The 18954-nt window shown below is 42.9% G+C and overlaps 1 protein-coding gene across 1 annotated transcript in view; it reads left to right on the top strand.

Annotated features, from left to right (window-relative positions):
• The window catches only part of CD81 (CD81 molecule), a 112262-nt gene that overhangs the window by 60357 nt on the left and 32951 nt on the right, over positions 1-18954 (top strand). The window contains exon 3 of the mRNA XM_053246771.1: positions 15861-15958. Within this exon, the coding sequence (XP_053102746.1) occupies positions 15861-15958 (98 nt within the window). The remainder of the gene's footprint in view (positions 1-15860; positions 15959-18954) is intronic.

Raw genomic sequence — 18954 nt, 5'->3', positions numbered from 1 at the left:
AGATCAGTAGAATGAGTCTTTCAGTTGTCCAAAAACTAGCTCACCTCTTTGTGAAGCTTTACTGCCTACACACTTTCCTATTTGAGCTATATTCAGAAAAGCCTTTGCTTAGATTCCTTGAGGTATTTGTAATTTCCACCCAGTAATAATAGCAGAGCATTTTCTTCAGCTGTCCCCAGTCAGACTTCCCAAGCCAGATTTATAACAGAGAGAGTCGTTTCCAGACTCACCACACCCAACTTGGATCTCGTGCCTCCTCCCCACACCAGCAATCCTGCTTCTAGGAGGAAGGGCTTTCCAATGTACTTCAGTACATATTGCTGTACCGTGCAGTTCTGTCTTTTGCGTGCGCACACACTCCTGGCATCATTTGAGGCTCCCTTTGATATGCTGGAGTATTTCAACCATCTTAGAACTGCAAACGCAGCTGTAGGCAGGGGTGTTGCAATGTTCAATGCTGTGATTAGAACCTGTTGACAAATGTGGATGAATTTTGCTTAATTGGCATCCTTTATACCCATCTGCATAGTTATGCAATTTGGAAGGAAGAAGCTTGAATTGCATAGAACAGTGTTGGTGCGGATTTGGTAGCAATGCCATGGGAACTCTGTTTCTTAGGGGTGCAAGACATTAGCTATTAGCTTTGTGGAGTTGCTTGTACCTGTGCAATATCCTGTGAAATACCACATCCTATAGAGAATCCTCTAGAGAATCTCTAGATTCTCTGTTTAACTTCAGGCTTTGTCCATTTACTTCTGTTTTAACAAAAACTGCCAATGCATTTATGATTCTTTCCTCCTTGCTCCCCTCCCCAGCCAGCACAATGAAGGATAAACAGTTTTTAAAATGGAGACTTCCACGATTGTGTTCAATCTGCCAAATTCTGCACTAGGTTTCACCAGAGCCCCTGGCTCAAACAGAACAAAGCAAGACTTTCACGTGAGAATTTGTCCCCTCCCACCCTCACTGAGCTAACATACAGTACTAGATAGCTGACTTTGCCTATAGAGAAGGGCTTCTGCAGTGCCCAGCAAACAGGGGTGGCTTTATAGCCTTACGTTTGACATAGTGGGCAGAAAATGATAGCTGGGAAAGAGCTATCAGCCCTCTCTGATTGCATTTGCCAAAGCGGTGATAGGAGCCAGAGCCCGTGACTGAGAATGCATTGCAGGGTGAGTGGGAAGCAACAGGCAGCTGCAGGGATTAGAGCACCCCAGGGACCCACACTTATGATGACACACGTGGTGTGTGTGTGTGTGTGTGTGTGTGTGTGTGTGTGTGTGTGTGTGTGTGTGAGAGAGAGAGAGAGAGAGAGAGAGAGAGAGAGAGAGAGAGAGAGAGAGAGAGAGAGATGGATGGCTTCATCTCTCCAGAAATGAAACTCTCTGCTTAGCTGCAGAGAAGCTTCCCTCCACCCTCTTTTTGTGTTTGTTCTCCAACAGTCTTCATTCCATCTTGGCAGAGTGAGTGGAGCAGCTGGCTGTCTTTTTTCAATGCTCAGAGAAAGGAGCGGTGTGCCCCCACATTCTCCTGCAGTTCTGGCTGTCAAGGCTGGGCCTCAGTGCCACAGTGCCTGTTTCCTGTCAGCTAAAGAAAGAAGAGCTCCTTTTGGAAGTGGGGAAGGGGAGAGTCCTGAGGTAAATGTGAAAATTGAGGGCAGGGGGTAGGGCAGCAAGGAGAAGATTCCTGTTCCATGATGCATTCTCAAGGCTTTGACCGTTGAGCCCATCTGTGGCTACATATCCATAGGCACAGAGGGCAGCTGCTACTGACTGAGCGAACATTTTTAATTCCCTGGCTCTAAACAACTTGAGGTTGGCATTTTCCATAGGAAATACCCTCTCACAGAGATGCATCTTCCCTCCCCCACCCCAGACTTCTGCTGCAGCTGGCTGTTTTAGAGTAATATGATACTTCAGCTGATGCTGGCTACTCCTCAGGTCAGTGCAGCACATGCAGGCCTCCAGCAGCATCTGGTGGGCCACTGTGTAAACAGGATGCTGGACTAGATGGGCCATGGGCCTGATCCAGCAGGGCTGTTCTTATGACCTTCATTAAACCAAAGCATTTTGTAGGAATGATACCTATTCCCCTCCCTCTCCCCCCCCCGACCCCCTGCCAGCTATGTTCTTGTATTGGTTCTTGTATTTGGTTCACAGCACCAAATTAGTTCCTCCGGAGAATATGCTGGCTGATACTTCTCTTGTATCATGCACGACTTTTTAACCTACTTTCCAGTAGGCTTATGAGATCATCCAGCATAGAGAGTGTGAGTGTGAATGTGTGTGTGTGTGTGTCCCCCTGTGTCCATCAACCTTGCAATGCCTGGATCAATATGAACCATGCTACACTCCAATTCAAGATGGCAGCCGCATGAACATCCAAGGCGTAAGTGGGCTCAATTGTGGGCTGTCTAACCAGTTTAAACCAAATTAGGTACAGTTGCAGTGAGTGACTCACAAGGACGCCTCAATGGTGTAGTTTGTGATGATGTTATCCACCTCAATCCAAGGTGGCAGATGCATAAACTTTGGAGGTGCAAGTGGGCTAACTTGTGAATGCTTAACCGATTTGCACCTCAATACTCACACGTCCACCATCTTGGATCAAACTACACCATTGGGACATCTTTGTATGTCCATATAGCTGTAGCAAATTTGGTTCAAATCAGTTAGGCAGTTAACTAAATGATGGCGTCGTTTGTGATGATGTCATCCAACCCAATTCAAGATGGCAGACATGTAAACTTTTGAGGCACAAGTGCACTAACTTGTGAACAGTCTAACTGATTTGAACCAAATTTGATACAGTTGTAGTGAGTGACACACAGGGACACCTCAATCGTATAATTTGTAGTAATGTCATCCACCCTGAACTAAAATGGTGGATGCATGAACATTTGAGGTGCAAAAGATCTAACTTGTGAACCTTGATTTGAACCTAATTTAGTCCAGTTGTAGAGACAGTGAAAGGAAAGTAGGCTGATTTAGTTCTTACTAGAACAACTTTTTCCTTTTAGAATATGTAGGAACACAGGACAAAGAGTTGGGAAGGTAAAGTTGCCATCATCTTTTGTGAGAACTCCCATTCTAGAGATCCCATCCAATGTTCTTTTAACTTTGACTGTTTTGTGACTCTTGGGGCAGAATATGGATTCTTTTGGTGCGCCATTCACCCTGCTGCTTAATTATTTCCCTGCCTGAACTGGCAAAGATGACCTCTGGTATGGTGTTGAGGACCCCCAGCATTGTTTTTGGGAACATCTTCCTTGTAGCCAGTCTCCTTCATTATGTGCAGCTCAGGATTTCTTAGGCTCTGTGACAGCCATGGGTCTGTTCAGAATAATATCTTCCCTTACACATTTGATTTGACGCTTACTGGACAGGAAGACGATGATTTCTAGATAGGAGATGTGTTCACTGTTCCTCCTTGATTACTGAGAGGGAGTTGCTTGGTGATGTTTTGGAGAGCTTTGTATTGGCGTGGTTGGTGATTCTGTCAAATCCCTTGTAAGCCCTTGGAACTGAGAAGTGGTCTGGGCCTTGATATGACTACATAGATGCCCTTTCCTGCTGGCGTTAACCTGATAAGCTTGTTGGTGTATATAAGGAGCTCTAGTTAACCCTTGCTAATTTAACTGAGCAGTTACCTTTTCAAGTAATGATTCTCTTATCATTATCAGCAGGGGGAGAGCAAGTGTTGCTATCCAACCCCAGCAAAGCGTTTATCCAGTAGTTGTTGCTGGTGTCTATCATAAGTTTCTTTTTAGACTGTCAGTCTTCTTGGGACCGGGAGTCATTTTAATTTTATTGCTCTATATCTATTTACTTCTCTGTAAACTATTTTGTGATCTTTTTGTTGAAAAGTGGTAAATAGGTGAACCTCACTATTCACAGACCCAACATGTGTGGTTCCTTATATCCATAGTTGAGTAACTGACACCTGGCTTCAAAAAAAGAGATTTTAAAAGGGTTTATATCTGTGTTTTCAGGGTGGCCAGAAATGATCTCTGAGGTCATTTCTGGCCACCATTTTAAGGAAATGACCCATTTTGTGGCTTGTTCAACATTTTTCTGCCAAAAATAAAAAATCAGAGAAAAATGGCAGATTTGGGACTTTTTTGTTTGCAGCCTCCAGGAAACCATCCACTTCATTCCCATTGACTTAATGCACAGTTATCTGCAGTTTCATTATCCGTGGTCAAAGCACAGAATGGAACCCCCATGGATAACAGGGTTCGCTGTATAAATATTTATAGTCATAGTAGTAGATGAGTCATGAAATGGAAGGGACAAAGCAATCTGGTAAATCTGTCTAAACAGGGGTCCGATTCAATTTAACAGTCCTTCTCTGTGACTGAAATTATAGTCCAGCATCTTGTGTCACTCAGTGGCCTACCAGATGCCTCTGGGGAGCCCACAGGCAAGAGATATGTGCATGCCCTCTCTCCTGCTGTTTCTCCCCTGCAATTGGTATTGAGAGGCATCTTGCCTCTGAGGCTGGAGGTGGCCTATAGCCACCAGACTAGTAGCCATTGATTGACCTGTCCTCCATGAATTTGTCTAAGCCCATTTTAAAGCCATCCAAGCTAGAAAGCAAGTGAAACCATGGCTTTTTACCCAGGCTTTTATATGAGTGGAGTATTTGTGGTTGCAGCTCTGTATTTTATGGAGAGAGAGAGACAGAGAGAGAGATACATACGTGTGTGTGTGTGTGTGTATAGTGTGTGTGTTAAACATTTTGTATTTTATATTCCAATTTAACATTTTTATTGTGTAACTTTTATAGACTTAAATTGTATTTAAATGTTTTGTAAACCGCCTTGGAATTGTTTTAATGAAAGATGGTATATAAATTTAATGATAAATACATGAATAAAATAGTGGTGAAGGCTTGTTTTTCTGCCCCTGTGGCTTTCTCCTTTTCATAGAGCCTTTGATTTATATTGCAGATAAATAGTTCCTTTTCCTGGCTGTTTTATGTGGCTACTATTTTTGAACGTATTATTGCTTGTTCCATGCTCTTGTTCTGTTTTTCGGATGGGTTTTAACGGGCTTTAATTGTATGTTTGCTTTATTTTTATTTTATTATGGGTATATTTAAGAACATACAGAATAGCCCTGCTGGATCAGGCTCAAGGCTTATCTAGTCCAGCAGCCTGTTTCACACAGTGACCCACCAGATGCTTCCAAGAAGCCCACAGGCAAGAGGTGAGAACATGTCCTCTCTCTTGCTGTTGCTCCCCTGAAACTGGTATTTAGAGGCATCATGCTTCTGGGGCTGGAGGTGGTCTATAGCCACCAGACTAGTAACCAATGATAGACCTGTTCTCCATGAATTTGTCAAAGCCCCTTTTAAAGCCATCCAAGCTAGTGGCTATCACCACATCTTGTGGCAGAGAACTGCATAGATCAGTTATCTGCTGTGTGAAAAAGTACTTCCTTCTGTTGGTCCTAATTTTCCTGGCCCCCTGGTTCATAAAGCCACCTAATGATGCAGCGGGAAAATGACTTGACTAGCAAGCCAGAGGTTGCCAGTTCGAATCCTCGCTGGTATGTTTCCCAGACCTATATCGGGCAGCAGCAATATAGGAAGATGCTGAAAGGCATCATCTCATACTGCACAGGAGATGGCAGTGGTAAACCCCTCCTGTATTCTACCACAAGGCTCTGGGGTCGCCAGGAGTCGACACCAACTCAATGGCACACTTTATCTTTACCAGTTTCATAGGATGACCCCTGGTTCTAGTGTTGTGAGAGAGGGAGAGAAATTTCTCTCTCTATCAACTCTCTCTACTCCATACATAATTTTATGTACCTCTATCATGCCTCCCTGTACCTCTTTTCAAAACTAAAAAGCCTTGCCTCATAAGAAAGGTGCTCCAGGCCCCCTGATCATCTTGCCCTCCTCCGCACGTTTTCCAGGTCAACAGTGTTGTTCTTAAGATACAGTGACCAGAACTGCACACAGTACTCCAAATGTGGCTGTACCATAGATTTGTATAAGAGGCTTATAATATTAGCATTTTTATTTTCAGTATCCTTCCTAATGATCCCTAGCATGGGACTGGCCTTTTTCACAGCTGCTGTGCACTCAGTCAAAACTTTCAATGAGCTGTCCACCACAACCCCAAGAGCTCTCTCCTGGTCAGTCACTGACAGCTCGGAGCCCATCATTGTATATGTGAAGTTGGGGCTTTTTGCCCCAATGTGCATTACTTTACACTTGCTTACATTGACTCACATTTGCTATTTTGTCACCCACTCACCCAGTTTGGAGAAATCCTTGCTGCTCACCACATCTTCTAGATAATTTATGAACAAGTTAAAAAGCACTGGTCCCAATACATAACCCTGGAAGATCTCACTTCCCTCCTTTGTGAAAACTGTCCAATTATTCCTACCCTGTTTCCTTTCCTTCAGCCAGTTACCCAATCCACACATGAACCTGTCCCTTTATCCCATGACTGCTAAGTTTACTCAAGAGCCTTTGGTGGGGAACTTTGTCAAAAGCTTTTTGGAAGTCCAAGTATATTATGTCAATCAGAACATCTTTATCCACATGCCTGTTAACACACTCTCTGAGAACTCCAAAAGGTTCTCCAAGAGTGATGCAAGACTTGCCCTTGGAGAAGCCATGCTGGTTCTCCTTTATTTATTTATTTCTCCTTTAGTAGGTCCTGTTCTTCTATATATTTAACAGTTTTGTGCTTTCCATCAATTTACCCAGCACAGAAATTAAGCTAACCAGCCTGTAGTTTCCCAGATCCCCCTCAGATCCCTTTTTTGAAAACTAGAGTAACATTAGCTATTTTCCATTTCTCTGGTACAGAGCCTGATTGTAGGGACAAGTTACATATTGTTGTTAGGACATCAGCAATTTCACATTTTAGTTCATTTCTTTAGTTCATCTCACTTCTTGAGAGAGAATTTGCCCCTTAGTCTTATTCACATCCAAGAAGTGAGCATTTAGAGGAAAACCTGAGCTAGAGAAGAATTCTTGGTTTACCCACTTGCAGTTAAAGAGCAGGTAACTGGCTAGGGCTGTGGAAGTGCTCCTGCCAAGAAAAGGAGGGGAATCTAATCTTTTCCTCCATTTCCTCTCCAGGGCATGGCATGGTAGTGCTTCAGGGAGAAATGCCTTGATGGCTCTTAGGAATGTAGTTTTCCCAAGGGCTGCTGCAATGGGGCAGGCAACTCCTGCTCTTGACTAAAGAAATACAGCCTATACTGAAATGCCACCTCCTATCTTGGCCATGTGGGAGCCACTGGTGAAAACACACTCCCGGATCCTGAAGTGGCAGGGCCTTTGCTTCAAGTTTAAATCCGTATTTATGAAGCAAGCACACATTCTTTTGGAAGCCAGTGGGATTTGTGCTTTTCTTTTCCAGCCTCTCGGCATCTCCTCAAACCTCAGCTCTGGTGAACAGAGATGATTTGGAAATAGAGCTGTTTTTCTCTAGGCAATGCTCGCTTTTAATTCTGGAACTAGAAAGGTGAGCACTATGTGTTCCAATGCATGTTTACATCCCCCTAATACAAACTGCTAATTTGCTGGCCAATGTATATATTTATCTCCTTGAACGTCATTGGATGGCCCTTTTTAATGTGTAATTAACACATTAAATTAGCAATTAACACTGCAGATTTGAGATGTCAATGGTGGTTAATGGGCTTCTGATGACCTTATTTCCTTGTGCACTGTTGCCTCTAGAAACTGGCCTTCTCAAACCATATCAATCCTGATCAGTCTGGTTGGCTTCAGGGGGACTTTTAATTTCAGGCACTTCTCCAGAGCTAATTTTAGGCTGCCATGGCTGCATCCTAGTAGCCATACATCCCTGGGAGAGGTTCCCAAGGTTTGTGCTCGTCTTGGCTTCCTGCAGCATCTGGAACTCATCAGTGACCACAAAGTTTCTCTTACGAAAGAGAGAGGGGGGTGGGATTTTCCACCTCCTCCTACCACTGTCAGCTAAGCAACGAGGGAGGGAAACGTCCACCTCTTTTCCCACCCCAGAATAACAGATGAGCCTGGAGGGATGTGAATCTAAAAGAGGGCACCATATTTATTTGCTTCCGGTCATCTTTGTCCTGCATTTGTTTCTTTTTTTAAAAAAAATGAAGTGGAATTATAATGCTACAGCATAAAAGGGATGTGTGCATTTACCTAATTTGCAGCTCACTTTCAGAACTTTTGCCTTATTTTGCCATGGGAAGTTTTTTGGGGAGGTGGAGCTATTAGAAGGGTAGGGTACAAGCCAGGAGTCTCTTCAGAGAACATCTGGCAAGACTTTCTGCCAGATGCATTCTTCAGATATTAGAGGATTTCTCAACCACATTATCCTGAACTCCTTTTGACATTTGAACATGGAGATGGTCTGTGTATTACAAATGTTGCTTGGAACAGCTTCCATGTACCAGCTACTCAGTGTAGTGATCATAATGTGTACTGGGGCTCATGATGTGGATCACCACCCTTGTGTGGAGAGTTCTGTGTAAAGACCACTTGCTTTCACTGATCTCGCAACTCTCAAGAAATGTCTTGGTTAACTGGATAAAAATCCTTATCGGTCTCCTGGCTTTCATGTTACATACGTTCCTACTCAAACTTCACATTTTAACAAGAAATCCATGCTTTGAAATCTTAAGTCTCTTCCAGTAATCATTCTAGATTTCCTTTCCTTTCCTTTCTTTTCTTTTCTTTTTTAAAGTATAGTTTTGTATAAGAACGTGAAAAGAGTAGAAATGTAGACAGAGGCAGTGGCGGGGAGAAAATTCAAGAAAACACTTCCCTTAACACTCTTGTTCCATTTGACAAGATCAGGTAATGAAAATGGCAGGTGTTTGAAGAAAGGGATGAGATGGGATGTCGCCAAATAAGTATTCAAAGTGTTCATAATATGAATCTTTTTTTTTTCTTCCTGTAGAAAATAGAGCAAAGTTGTAACTCTGTCTTGCACTCTAGTTTTTGGCCCTAATTATTATTTTTAAAAACCCAATTATGCAAGTTAATAAGGATGGCAGATGTGGCTGCACCTGTTACCAAAGAGTGGTTCTTTTAATAAGTGGTTGTGCAGAGGGAAAAGATGAGGAGTAATCTCTGATACCAAGGCAAGTGTGAACATAGGAGAGCTTGGAAGGAAGGGAACATCTCTCAGTGGAATAGCACTTGTCTGCTTTTTCAAAGATTGTGGGCTGGCTCAGATGAGGGACACCTGGCACATGCTATAAGGTCAGGATGTGCCAAGAGTGTACCTGACTCCACAGGAGGATATCCTGATGTGCACTCAGGGTGTCCTTTACTCGTGTGAGGGGGGCGTTGATCTGAACCACCCTCTGTATGCACTCCAAACCCGAACAGGTGTGTTGGAAGTGTGTCGATCCACAATGAACACGTCACACAATTAAGGGATGCCCAAGTTAAGCATGTTCTCTATGTATCCCCAACCTTGTGCTGGGCACTGCTCATCTGAACTGGCCCTTTCAGGTTTCCAAATGAGAGATGTCTTAAAAGACTTCTTCTTCTTCTTCTGATGCCTTATTTATTGAAAGATCAAGCAGTCAGGGGTGTGTGTCTGTGTGTTTCCTCCTCCTTCAAACAAGGAAAGCAAAATATAGAGCAGAACCTCCCCATTCCTTGAGAATTGCTGCATGTTTACCAAGTGCCACAGGTACAGAGGTCCTTCTGGCTTCTGCTGCAGAGAGCAGCAGAAGGTGCTTCTGACTGGAAACTAGGGGTGTGCACAGAACCGCACAGCTGCGGTCCGGCACTGTGGAGGGGGTTCCTTTAAGGGCGGGGAGGGTTTACTTACCCCTCCTGCCACTTGTCCCCCTCCAGCGCTCGCATTTATTATAAGAATTGGGGCGGCAGGATACCTCCCTGCCGCCCCTTGCCCCTCCGCAATGCAAAAGGCTCCGGCAAGCCTTTTGTGCATGTGCACGTCGCGCGCGAGCTTCACGTCTCCCCGACACCGGAGGCCCGGTCTACTCGACCCCTGCCGGTGGATAGACCGGCCCGGTCTACCCGCCGGCAGGGGCCGAGGCCGGGTAGACTGGGCCTCCGGCGTCAGGGAGACGTGAAGCTCGCGTGCGACGTACGCATGCACAAAAGGCTTGCCGGAGCATTTTGCATTGCGGAGGGGCAAGGGGCGGCAGGGAGGTATCCTGCCGCCCCAATTTCTACAGTAAATACGAGTGCTGGAGGGGGCAAAGCGGTGGGAGGAGTAAGTAAACCCTCTCTGCCCTTAAAGGAACCCCCTCCACCCGGACCGGCCAGGTCCGGACGGTCCGGAGGCCTTTACAATGGCGTCCGGACCGAACCTTACTGGAAACCCCTGTACATGAAATGTCTCACAGGCTCAGAAACTGCACAGCAGCTATTGAGTGGCTCATTGCCTGCTGTTGGAAACCTATTGCACTACACTTCCTTAAAAAGGAGTTGCTAATTTGATAAAGTGTAGCTAGACACAGAGGGTCATTGTCTGTCTGCTTGGTTCTCTACCCCCCCCCCACCCATTTTAAAACACATTGTGTAGAAGAGTCCCACTCTGTTTGCCTCCAGTTGTCTGTTTTGAGTTTGGCAGTTGGAGGACAAAGCAAACTGGATGGAGGCTGGTTGTGTCTTGGAATGAATCTGGCTTTTCTCCCAAAGGTTTTTCAATCACGTTGCTGCTTTCTGACTGCTGTTCAGTTATCACACTTCTCTTTTCCATTGCACTAAACTGTCTGCGGCCCTCCAACTTCTCTTGATGGACAGCTTCCTTTCCCCTGCTTCAGGGTGTCAGTCAAGAAATTCAAAGTAGAGCATGGAGTTGGTTACATTGGAAAACCCCTTGTCTGCTCCTCTTGTTCTGTCTCTCTCCATTCTGTGAACTGAAAAATAGAAAGGAGGAGCATACTAATGTTTTTCTGTGTGTCTTGAGCTAATCATTCCTCAAAAACCCCACTCTGCTTAAGTTATAGCCATCCAGCTAGAGCAGGCCTGCTCAACTTCGGCCCTCCTGCAGATGTTGGCCTACAATTCCCATAATCCCTGGCTATTGGCTGCTGTGGCTGAGAATTATGGGAGTTGTAGTCCAAAAACAGCTGGGGGGCCTAAGTTGAGCAGGACTGAGCGAGAGGCATTTGGTGCCTGCCTTGCTTGCCTGCCTGCTGGTGGGGCTCATTCAGATGTTTCAGTTCTCAGACTGAAGCCACAGTAAGCTGCTTCTTCATGACATTGCTCCACGCAGGAGCTATGTAACTGTGTAAGCCCCTTGCCACAGGTGCTGCTCTGATTTGCATAGAGAGTTTCTACAGCAGCCTTACACGTTCCTGGCTGATGGGTAGGGACTTCCTACAATTACAGCACATGATAAGGAACTTGCAGACTTTATAACCCCAGTGTAGAATGCTGATTCTTGGAAGCAGTACTCAGCCGCCACCTCATGGAAGCTGTAAATTTTCAGGCTTCTCTTATGCTACAGTCCTGTAGAAGAGAGCTGGCTTTGCGATAGCTCGTTAATGGGCAACCAGAAGCCTGGTGTCCTTGGGCAAGTTTGTTATAATCTTCTTCACAGGGTTACTGGGAAGTAACATAAACCCAAGTGTCTGTTATATTATTACATTATTTAAATTATTATAATTGAATTATTATTAAATTATAACCATGTTATAAATTATAACATGGGTTCTCCCCCCTCCTCCACTTTTTAGGAGTTTGCCGCACCCCTGCAAAATGATGACTGCATAATTTATGAAAGCTTTTAATTTTGGGCCTCTCTATGGGGATTCTTGTCCCTCTTCTGGATAGAAGAGGCCTACTCTCAGCCTACTGGATATAATTTTTCTTTTCTCAGCCTACTGGATAGAATTTTTCTTTTCGGGTCCTCAGTAAGTATTACTGAGTATATGTAAACTTACTAAGTATTCTTCCAGTTGTCTTTGATGCTTAAGTATAAGAAATCCCTTCCACAATTAATCATTTGACCTTTTGATAGAACTCTAATCTCACTGGGCTTTATACAGAGGAACTTTGTTGTAGGTCAGACAGTTCCATTTTTGCCTCTCATACATGCTGGCTTCTTCCCAGTTTATGTTATATCCATGATTTTCAAGCTTTTTGTTTTCAGGGTCCCCCTTTTTGCTTCTACTCCTCTACCAAAGAACCCTTTCAGAGCTGGCCTGGCATATTGTATAGGATTCTTGGACATGCTTTGTGATGCCCACTTTGGGTCTTGTTACCTTGTGTTAAGAGGCAAGACCCAATTCTAGTCCATGCCCAACAGTTTCCTTCAGCTGAATGTTGCAAGACAATATCAGTAGCAGTGGGACAAGCTTTCTTTCAGACAAGTGTGTCTGCCATTACTGATCTTTATGTGGACTCTTCAAAGATTCCAGGGTACCCTGGAAATATAGTCTAAAAACTACTGATGTGTAGCAACATGGGTTCTCTCTGCAGGGCAGTCCCACACCTGTTAGTGTGCATGTACAGGGCTGAAAGTGCTTGGACATTCACAGACGCTGAGGCACTCATATTACCACCCCTGTTGCTGCCAAGTGTGACTGCACATTTGTCAGAGGGCAAGATGAGCACCTTCCCACTCACTTTATTTTTGCAGAAAGTGTAAGTAGTTTTTTTCTCTCTTTGGGGAAAAAAATACTTGAAAATTTTGCTATTCTTCCGAACTGTCCCTATTAATTCCAATATAGCATCTTTTCCAGTGGCTTTTACTAATATCTCCCTTGTGTCTTTAAAAATAAAATAAAATTATGGAAGCCCCTCTGGGGATGGGGAATCTTTCTTTTTTCATTTCTCTGCTATGTAAACTGCTTTATGAACATTTTTTTATTGGAAAGCTGGTATATAAATGTTCGAAAATAAACAAAACACAGAAACATCCTAGATAGCTGAGTTGGCTGTTGGAACAAAATCAAAAGCCAGAGTAGAGTAATACTTTTATTACAACCAACTAAAATATCACAAAGTAGTGAGCTCATTACTTGGTGATATTTTAGCTGATCCTAATAAAAGTATTTACCTAGTTTTGGAAAGTTTTGCCTCTTAAGGATCTGCTTCTCTGCCCAGTTTTCAGCTGAGCTTGTCAATAGTTTTAAACACCCACTTGATTTCATCAATCATTTTTTTAATTTTCAATTTGGTTAATGTGGTTATAAAAGAATATTTTAAGAGTGTTCTAACTGATGCATTTTAAACTTGCCTGGAGTTTTGTATCCTGCTTAATTTGTCGTACTCTTTGGTTCAGCTCTGCCTTTGAACACTTTACATAGTTAGCATTCTAAAGTTTATTATGAAAATGTGGGGAGCATAGGTCATGTTTACTTGAAAACAAGTCCCATTGAGTTAAGCGGAATTTGCTTCTAGGCAAGCCTGTTTGATCTCAGCCCTTGTATAGCACTGAAAGCATTTGCTCAACTTTGTACCCAAACTAAAATGCTAGTTTAGCATTTCCGTGCTGGGAAATCCTAAAGATCACTTAGCCTGACCTGTGAGCAAGATCCTCTATATACCAGAACTTCTACAAAGTTAGCTACTACCATACATCTTGGGATATTTTGTCATTAGCAAGAGCAAGCAAGAGACACTATAGCAAGGAAAATGGCAGGGCAATAAATAGGCCTAATTATGCAAAACATGAATGCCTTAAACAATTTTCTCTTAACATCTACAGGAGATGAGAAGTACCTCAGAGTTGATCTAAAGGAAATTGTTTAATTTTTAACATGTGTTTCCACTGATTGTGCAATGAAGCTACACCAGTTAAGCATAGAAAAATATTGACTTAGCACTTGGGTGTCAATATCCCATCTTTACCTGTAGTCATTGCTGTAAAAGTCTATTGGAGATATATATTACATATCTCTGTCGTGTATAATAATCTATTCTAGGAGTAAATAAAAGGAACCTAGGAGCAGCATCTCCTGTTGGGTTAGTGATTGTCTGTATGCTGCCTGCTTACCTTTTTATAATGCGTTCATGTCAAGCCTGTTGAATTCCACTTGGTTGGTTTTTCTGTTTGTTTTAAGGTGTTGAAGTAGGGACCCTCCGCAATACTATTTATAAAATTCACTGCCACTGGATTAGATGGCTTTTAAAAAGGGATTGACAAATTCATGGAGAACAATCTATTGGCAGCGATTGCTAAATGAACAGAGCAGAGTTGTTGCCTTGATGCCATGCCTGCTAACTGGGCAAAGAGGCACCTTTTACCATGGTGATTCTCTTTATTTAGCAGGGAGGGAGTAACTGGCCCTATCCACCCCCAGCACAGTACTTCCAGTGACTGTTGCTGGTGTCTGTCTTATGTTTCTTTTTAGATTGTGAGCCCTTTGGGGACAGGGAGCCATCTTATTTGTTTGTTATTTCTCTGGGTAAACCACCCTGAGCCATTTTTGGAAGGGTGGTATAGAAATTGAATTATTATTATTATCATTATTATCATTATTATCATTGAAACAAAGCAGGCCTACAAGAAAAAACAAGTCAAGAACCGAGCAGAAAAATGGAAAAATAAGCCCCTGCATGGTCAATATTTACACAATATAAGTGGAAAATCAAACATCACCAAGACCTGGCAATGGCTTAAGAATGGCAACTTGAAGAAAGAAACAGAGGGTTTAATACTGGCTGCACAAGAACAGGCACTAAGAACAAATGCAATAAGAGCAAAAGTCAAAAAATCAACCACAAACAGCAAGTGCCGCCTTTGTAAAGAAGCAGATGAAACAGTGGACCACCTAATCAGCTGTTGTAAAAAGATCGCACGGACTGACTACAAACAAAGGCATGACAAGGTAGCAGGGATGAGACACTGGAACATCTGCAAAAAATACAAGCTACCTGTAGCCAAAAATTGGTGGGACCATAAAATTTAAAAAGTTGAAGAAAATGAAGATGTAAAAATATTATGGGACTTCTGACTAGAAACAGACAAACATCTGCCACACAATACACCAGATATAACTGTAGTCGAGAAGAAAGAAAAACAAGTGAAAATAATCGACATAGCAATACCAGGGGATAGCAGAATAGAAGAAAAAGAAATAGAAAAAATCACCAAATACAAAGATCTACAAATTGAAATTGAAAGGCTGTGGCAGAAAAAGACCAAAATAATCCCAGTGGTAATTGGCGCCCTGGGTGCAGTTCCAAAAGACCTTGAAGAGCACCTCAACACCATAGGGGCCACAGAAATCACCATCAGGCAATTACTAAAAGCAGCTTTACTGGGAACAGCCTATATTCTGCGACGATATCTATAACAATTGACAATAAAATTCTGGCATCCCAGGTCCTTGGGAAGGACTCGATGTCTGGATAAAACAAATCAGTCAATAACACCTGTCTGACTGTGTAAACAAGAAATAATAATAATAATGATGATGATGATGATGATGATGATGATGTAAGCTTCCCAGAAGCATCTGGCCACCTGCTTTTGACAGCAAAATGCTAGATGGCCTTTGATCTAATCCAGCAGTGACTCTTACTTATGATGCTACTGTCTAGTTCATGTATATAGCCCCATCCTTGTGTATGATGCTTTGCTAAGTGCAGGAGGACAGATCCTTACCTTGAGAAGCTTAAAATCTATAATTCAGCATTGGGTGGAGAGATATGTGATTACATCTACTTAGCTTAATTATAGTAGGAACTGGAGATTATAACTTGCACAAGGAACCCAAGTTCTTTAGTCCCATTGATTTACTTGTTTGTTAAACATACTTGTATTCTGCTTGGTACCTGTGTCTCAGGATGATTTTACATACAATTAAAACTCAAATAACAAATTAAAACACAAGATGTTTCTAATCAGACTTCTTTAGCTGATGCACATACTTTCCTTTTGTCCTCCCCTGCAGGAATCTACATCCTGATTGCTGTTGGAGCAGTGATGATGTTCGTGGGCTTCTTGGGATGTTATGGTGCTATCCAGGAGTCGCAGTGTCTTCTGGGAACAGTAAGAGACCAACATTTTCTCCTAAGAGTTTTCACACATTTCCTTGTTAAGACCTCAGTCATCCAGAATAATCCCTGTAAATGATTCCTGCCAGTGAAAAGGGCTGATCGTCACAAGGGGTGGAAGTCATTGAATGGGGTAGAGTCTCTGTGTTTCTAGAGATGTAGCTTTGGTCTTTTGCAGCTCTAGCCTTAGTAGAGATATCATTTCTACTAAGTGGGTATCTTATCATGAACTGCTCTGGCCATATCACCTGAAGCCAGAGCAGAAAGCAAATAGTTGTAACTTTATCAGTCTTGTCCTTCTAGAGGCAGTGCATTCCCAGTTGATAAGGAGATGAAGGCATTTGCTACCTTCTTCATGAAGTGTTGTGACTATATAAGAAACTCTTTGTGCAAACTACATCTGATATATTGCACTAGCATAATTTAAAGGAGTGAGAAAGTGAATGCAAATGTCTGGCAAGAGAAGACCAAAATCTTCAGAAGAAGAGGAAAGTGCAAGCAGAACACTGGAAAATAGCAGTCTCCTTGGAGAACTGGTGGCTGCTTCCCCTCACCCACCCACCTGCTCTTCTAGGAACGTTTAAACAAGACTTTATGAAACTGTGTAGGTCATAATGCAGAGAAAATATCCCCCATGGTTAGCCTGAAGCAATATGGGCTAGCTGCCACTGTGCCATAAAACCTCTCACCTAGTAAGAAGAGAGCTGATGCAGTAAAGAGATTGAGTGTCTGAGCTGAGAAGCAGGACTTTCCTGGTTCCACTCTGGCCTCTTTCATACACTCTCTTGGAGCTTTTCCACACAGGACTTTTAGCTCGCATCTGCTCCTGAATGGAGGGTGTGCATTCACATATCGGCCAGATGTACCCCGAAGTCTCTGTGAGATACCGGGGAGCACTTCACACATGATTTGGGTTTTTCATTGCACATTGGAGTGTAGCCCAATTTATATCCGGGGTTAAAAAAAAAATCCACTTTTTGCATTGGGTTTTTTAGGGCCACTTTGAACTTGCAGTAAACCTGTGGTAAAGCCTGCTGTCTGGAAATACTCTTGGTATCCTTAGGCAAATTGGTCTCTTAAGCCTCAACTCCCCAGCTGCAGTGTGGTAGTGAAATTACTTTATACGGTTGTTGTACTATCTTAATGCAATCCTTAAATGTGAAATGCTTTGCATACCCCAAAGCTGTATACAAATGCCAATTATTTTATTCTACCCACCTCCTCTCTTAATTAGACCATCACCTCTGCCTACATGAAGTCCCTCCTTAAGACACAGTTGTTCAGCAAAGAGGATCCTGAACTATCTAGCCTCACCCCATATTAATTATATCAAAGCTGAATATTTCGCCTATTTTATCACTTTATCTTGGAAGTGCACATCTGGCTTTTTTAAAAAAAGGGTGGTACATATCTATAGTATGTCATCTTAAGTGGCACAGCGGGGAAATGCTTGACTAACAAGCAGAAGGTTGCTAGTTTGAATCTCTGCTGGTACTATACTGGACAGCAGCAATATAGGAAAATACTGAGAGGTATCATCTCATACTGCATGGGATGAGGCAATGGTAAATCCCTCCTGTATTCTACCAAAGAAAACCACAGGGCTCTGTGGGCACCAGGAGTTGAAATCGACTTAACGGCACACTTTACCTTTACTTTACATATCTATAAGGGTAACTTCATTGCCAGTCCATAGCAATGTCCCATCGGTATGTGAACCTCTTGCTTTTATTTAATCCTGTTGAAGGCTGTGTGTTTCAGCTTATCCAATGGTGGAGTGCATGCTGTTCTCCCCACCCCCACCCCCCCACACACACACTCTCCCGGGGCCCCTCCTAATCTGTTAGAGCTGAACTAGATATCCCTTGGGTGTCAGTCTGTATATTGCTGCCTCCTTATAATGAGCTACTGGATCATTTGAGAGCAGGGATAAGCAGCATAATTACAATGCTTATCAAAACAGTTTTATTGGTGCAGGATGCAAAGTCAGTATTGTACTTAGCCAACACATTATACTCATATGAACATCTGTTTAGATATAGCAGAGAGATTCTTGGCAGCAGACCAGGTCTCAAAGATACTGTGGACTGACATGTTCTTCTAAAAAAGGGAATGGCAGTGTTACACATTAGAACAGGGTGTGAGGAGGAAGGAGTGAGCAAAGGATAGCAATGGGGGATGAAGACTGACAACTAAGTCACTAATTATTAAACCAACAAATGGGAAGGATCGGTTTTGTCTAAGCTGATAACTCTGCTCATTTGTGAGTACTTACATTTCTCCTCCAGAGAGATAGCCCTGCAGCAGAGAAAAAGGGTTAAAGCCTCCCTCCACCCCTACAATGGTCTCAATCCCATGTGAACTTTCCTCAAGGCTCCTCTGTTGATCCCACTGAGTACTGGAAGGGGAACTGTTTTCTTGTGCTGTGATCGAATTGCAAAATGTGTGGATTGGCTGCTCCCACTTGCCTCAACATCCTCTTCACTATGTGTGCAAGGAAATGGACAAGGGCTCTTAACAGAAGGCTGGATACTCAATTCATAAAAGTCCCTGTTGATATTTCTTAATGCCATGCTGTTTGCCTTTCATACTGTATTGTAATGTCTGTGCATGCTCATAACACACTCAACACTCAGGTCCTTTCCTTTATTTGGCAGCACTGCTGCCATCGTTTCTTATCTGATCTATGCTTTCTTTACATAGAACAAAGATATATACATATCAAAGATATGGATAGATCAAAGATATAGATCATAGATTTGATCTTTCTTTGATCAAAATGCTGATGGTGACTGGGAGTTGCAGAAGGAAACCAAAGAGGTGTCAAAGAGAGACAGAACTGTAATAAAGGGTGACTTCAGTTACCCTCACATAAAGGTAAAGTGTGCCGTCAAGTTGATTTCGACTCCTGGCATCCACATAGTCTGGGAAACATACCAGTGGGGATTCAAACCGGCAACCTTCTGCTTGTTAGTCAAGGATTTTCCAGCA

This window comes from Hemicordylus capensis, chromosome 1 (genome assembly GCF_027244095.1).
Source record: "Hemicordylus capensis ecotype Gifberg chromosome 1, rHemCap1.1.pri, whole genome shotgun sequence".
Taxonomy (NCBI): Eukaryota; Metazoa; Chordata; class Lepidosauria; order Squamata; family Cordylidae; genus Hemicordylus; species Hemicordylus capensis.
Note: the sequence above shows the minus strand (reverse complement) of the source record. Positions and strands in the feature narration are given on the sequence as shown.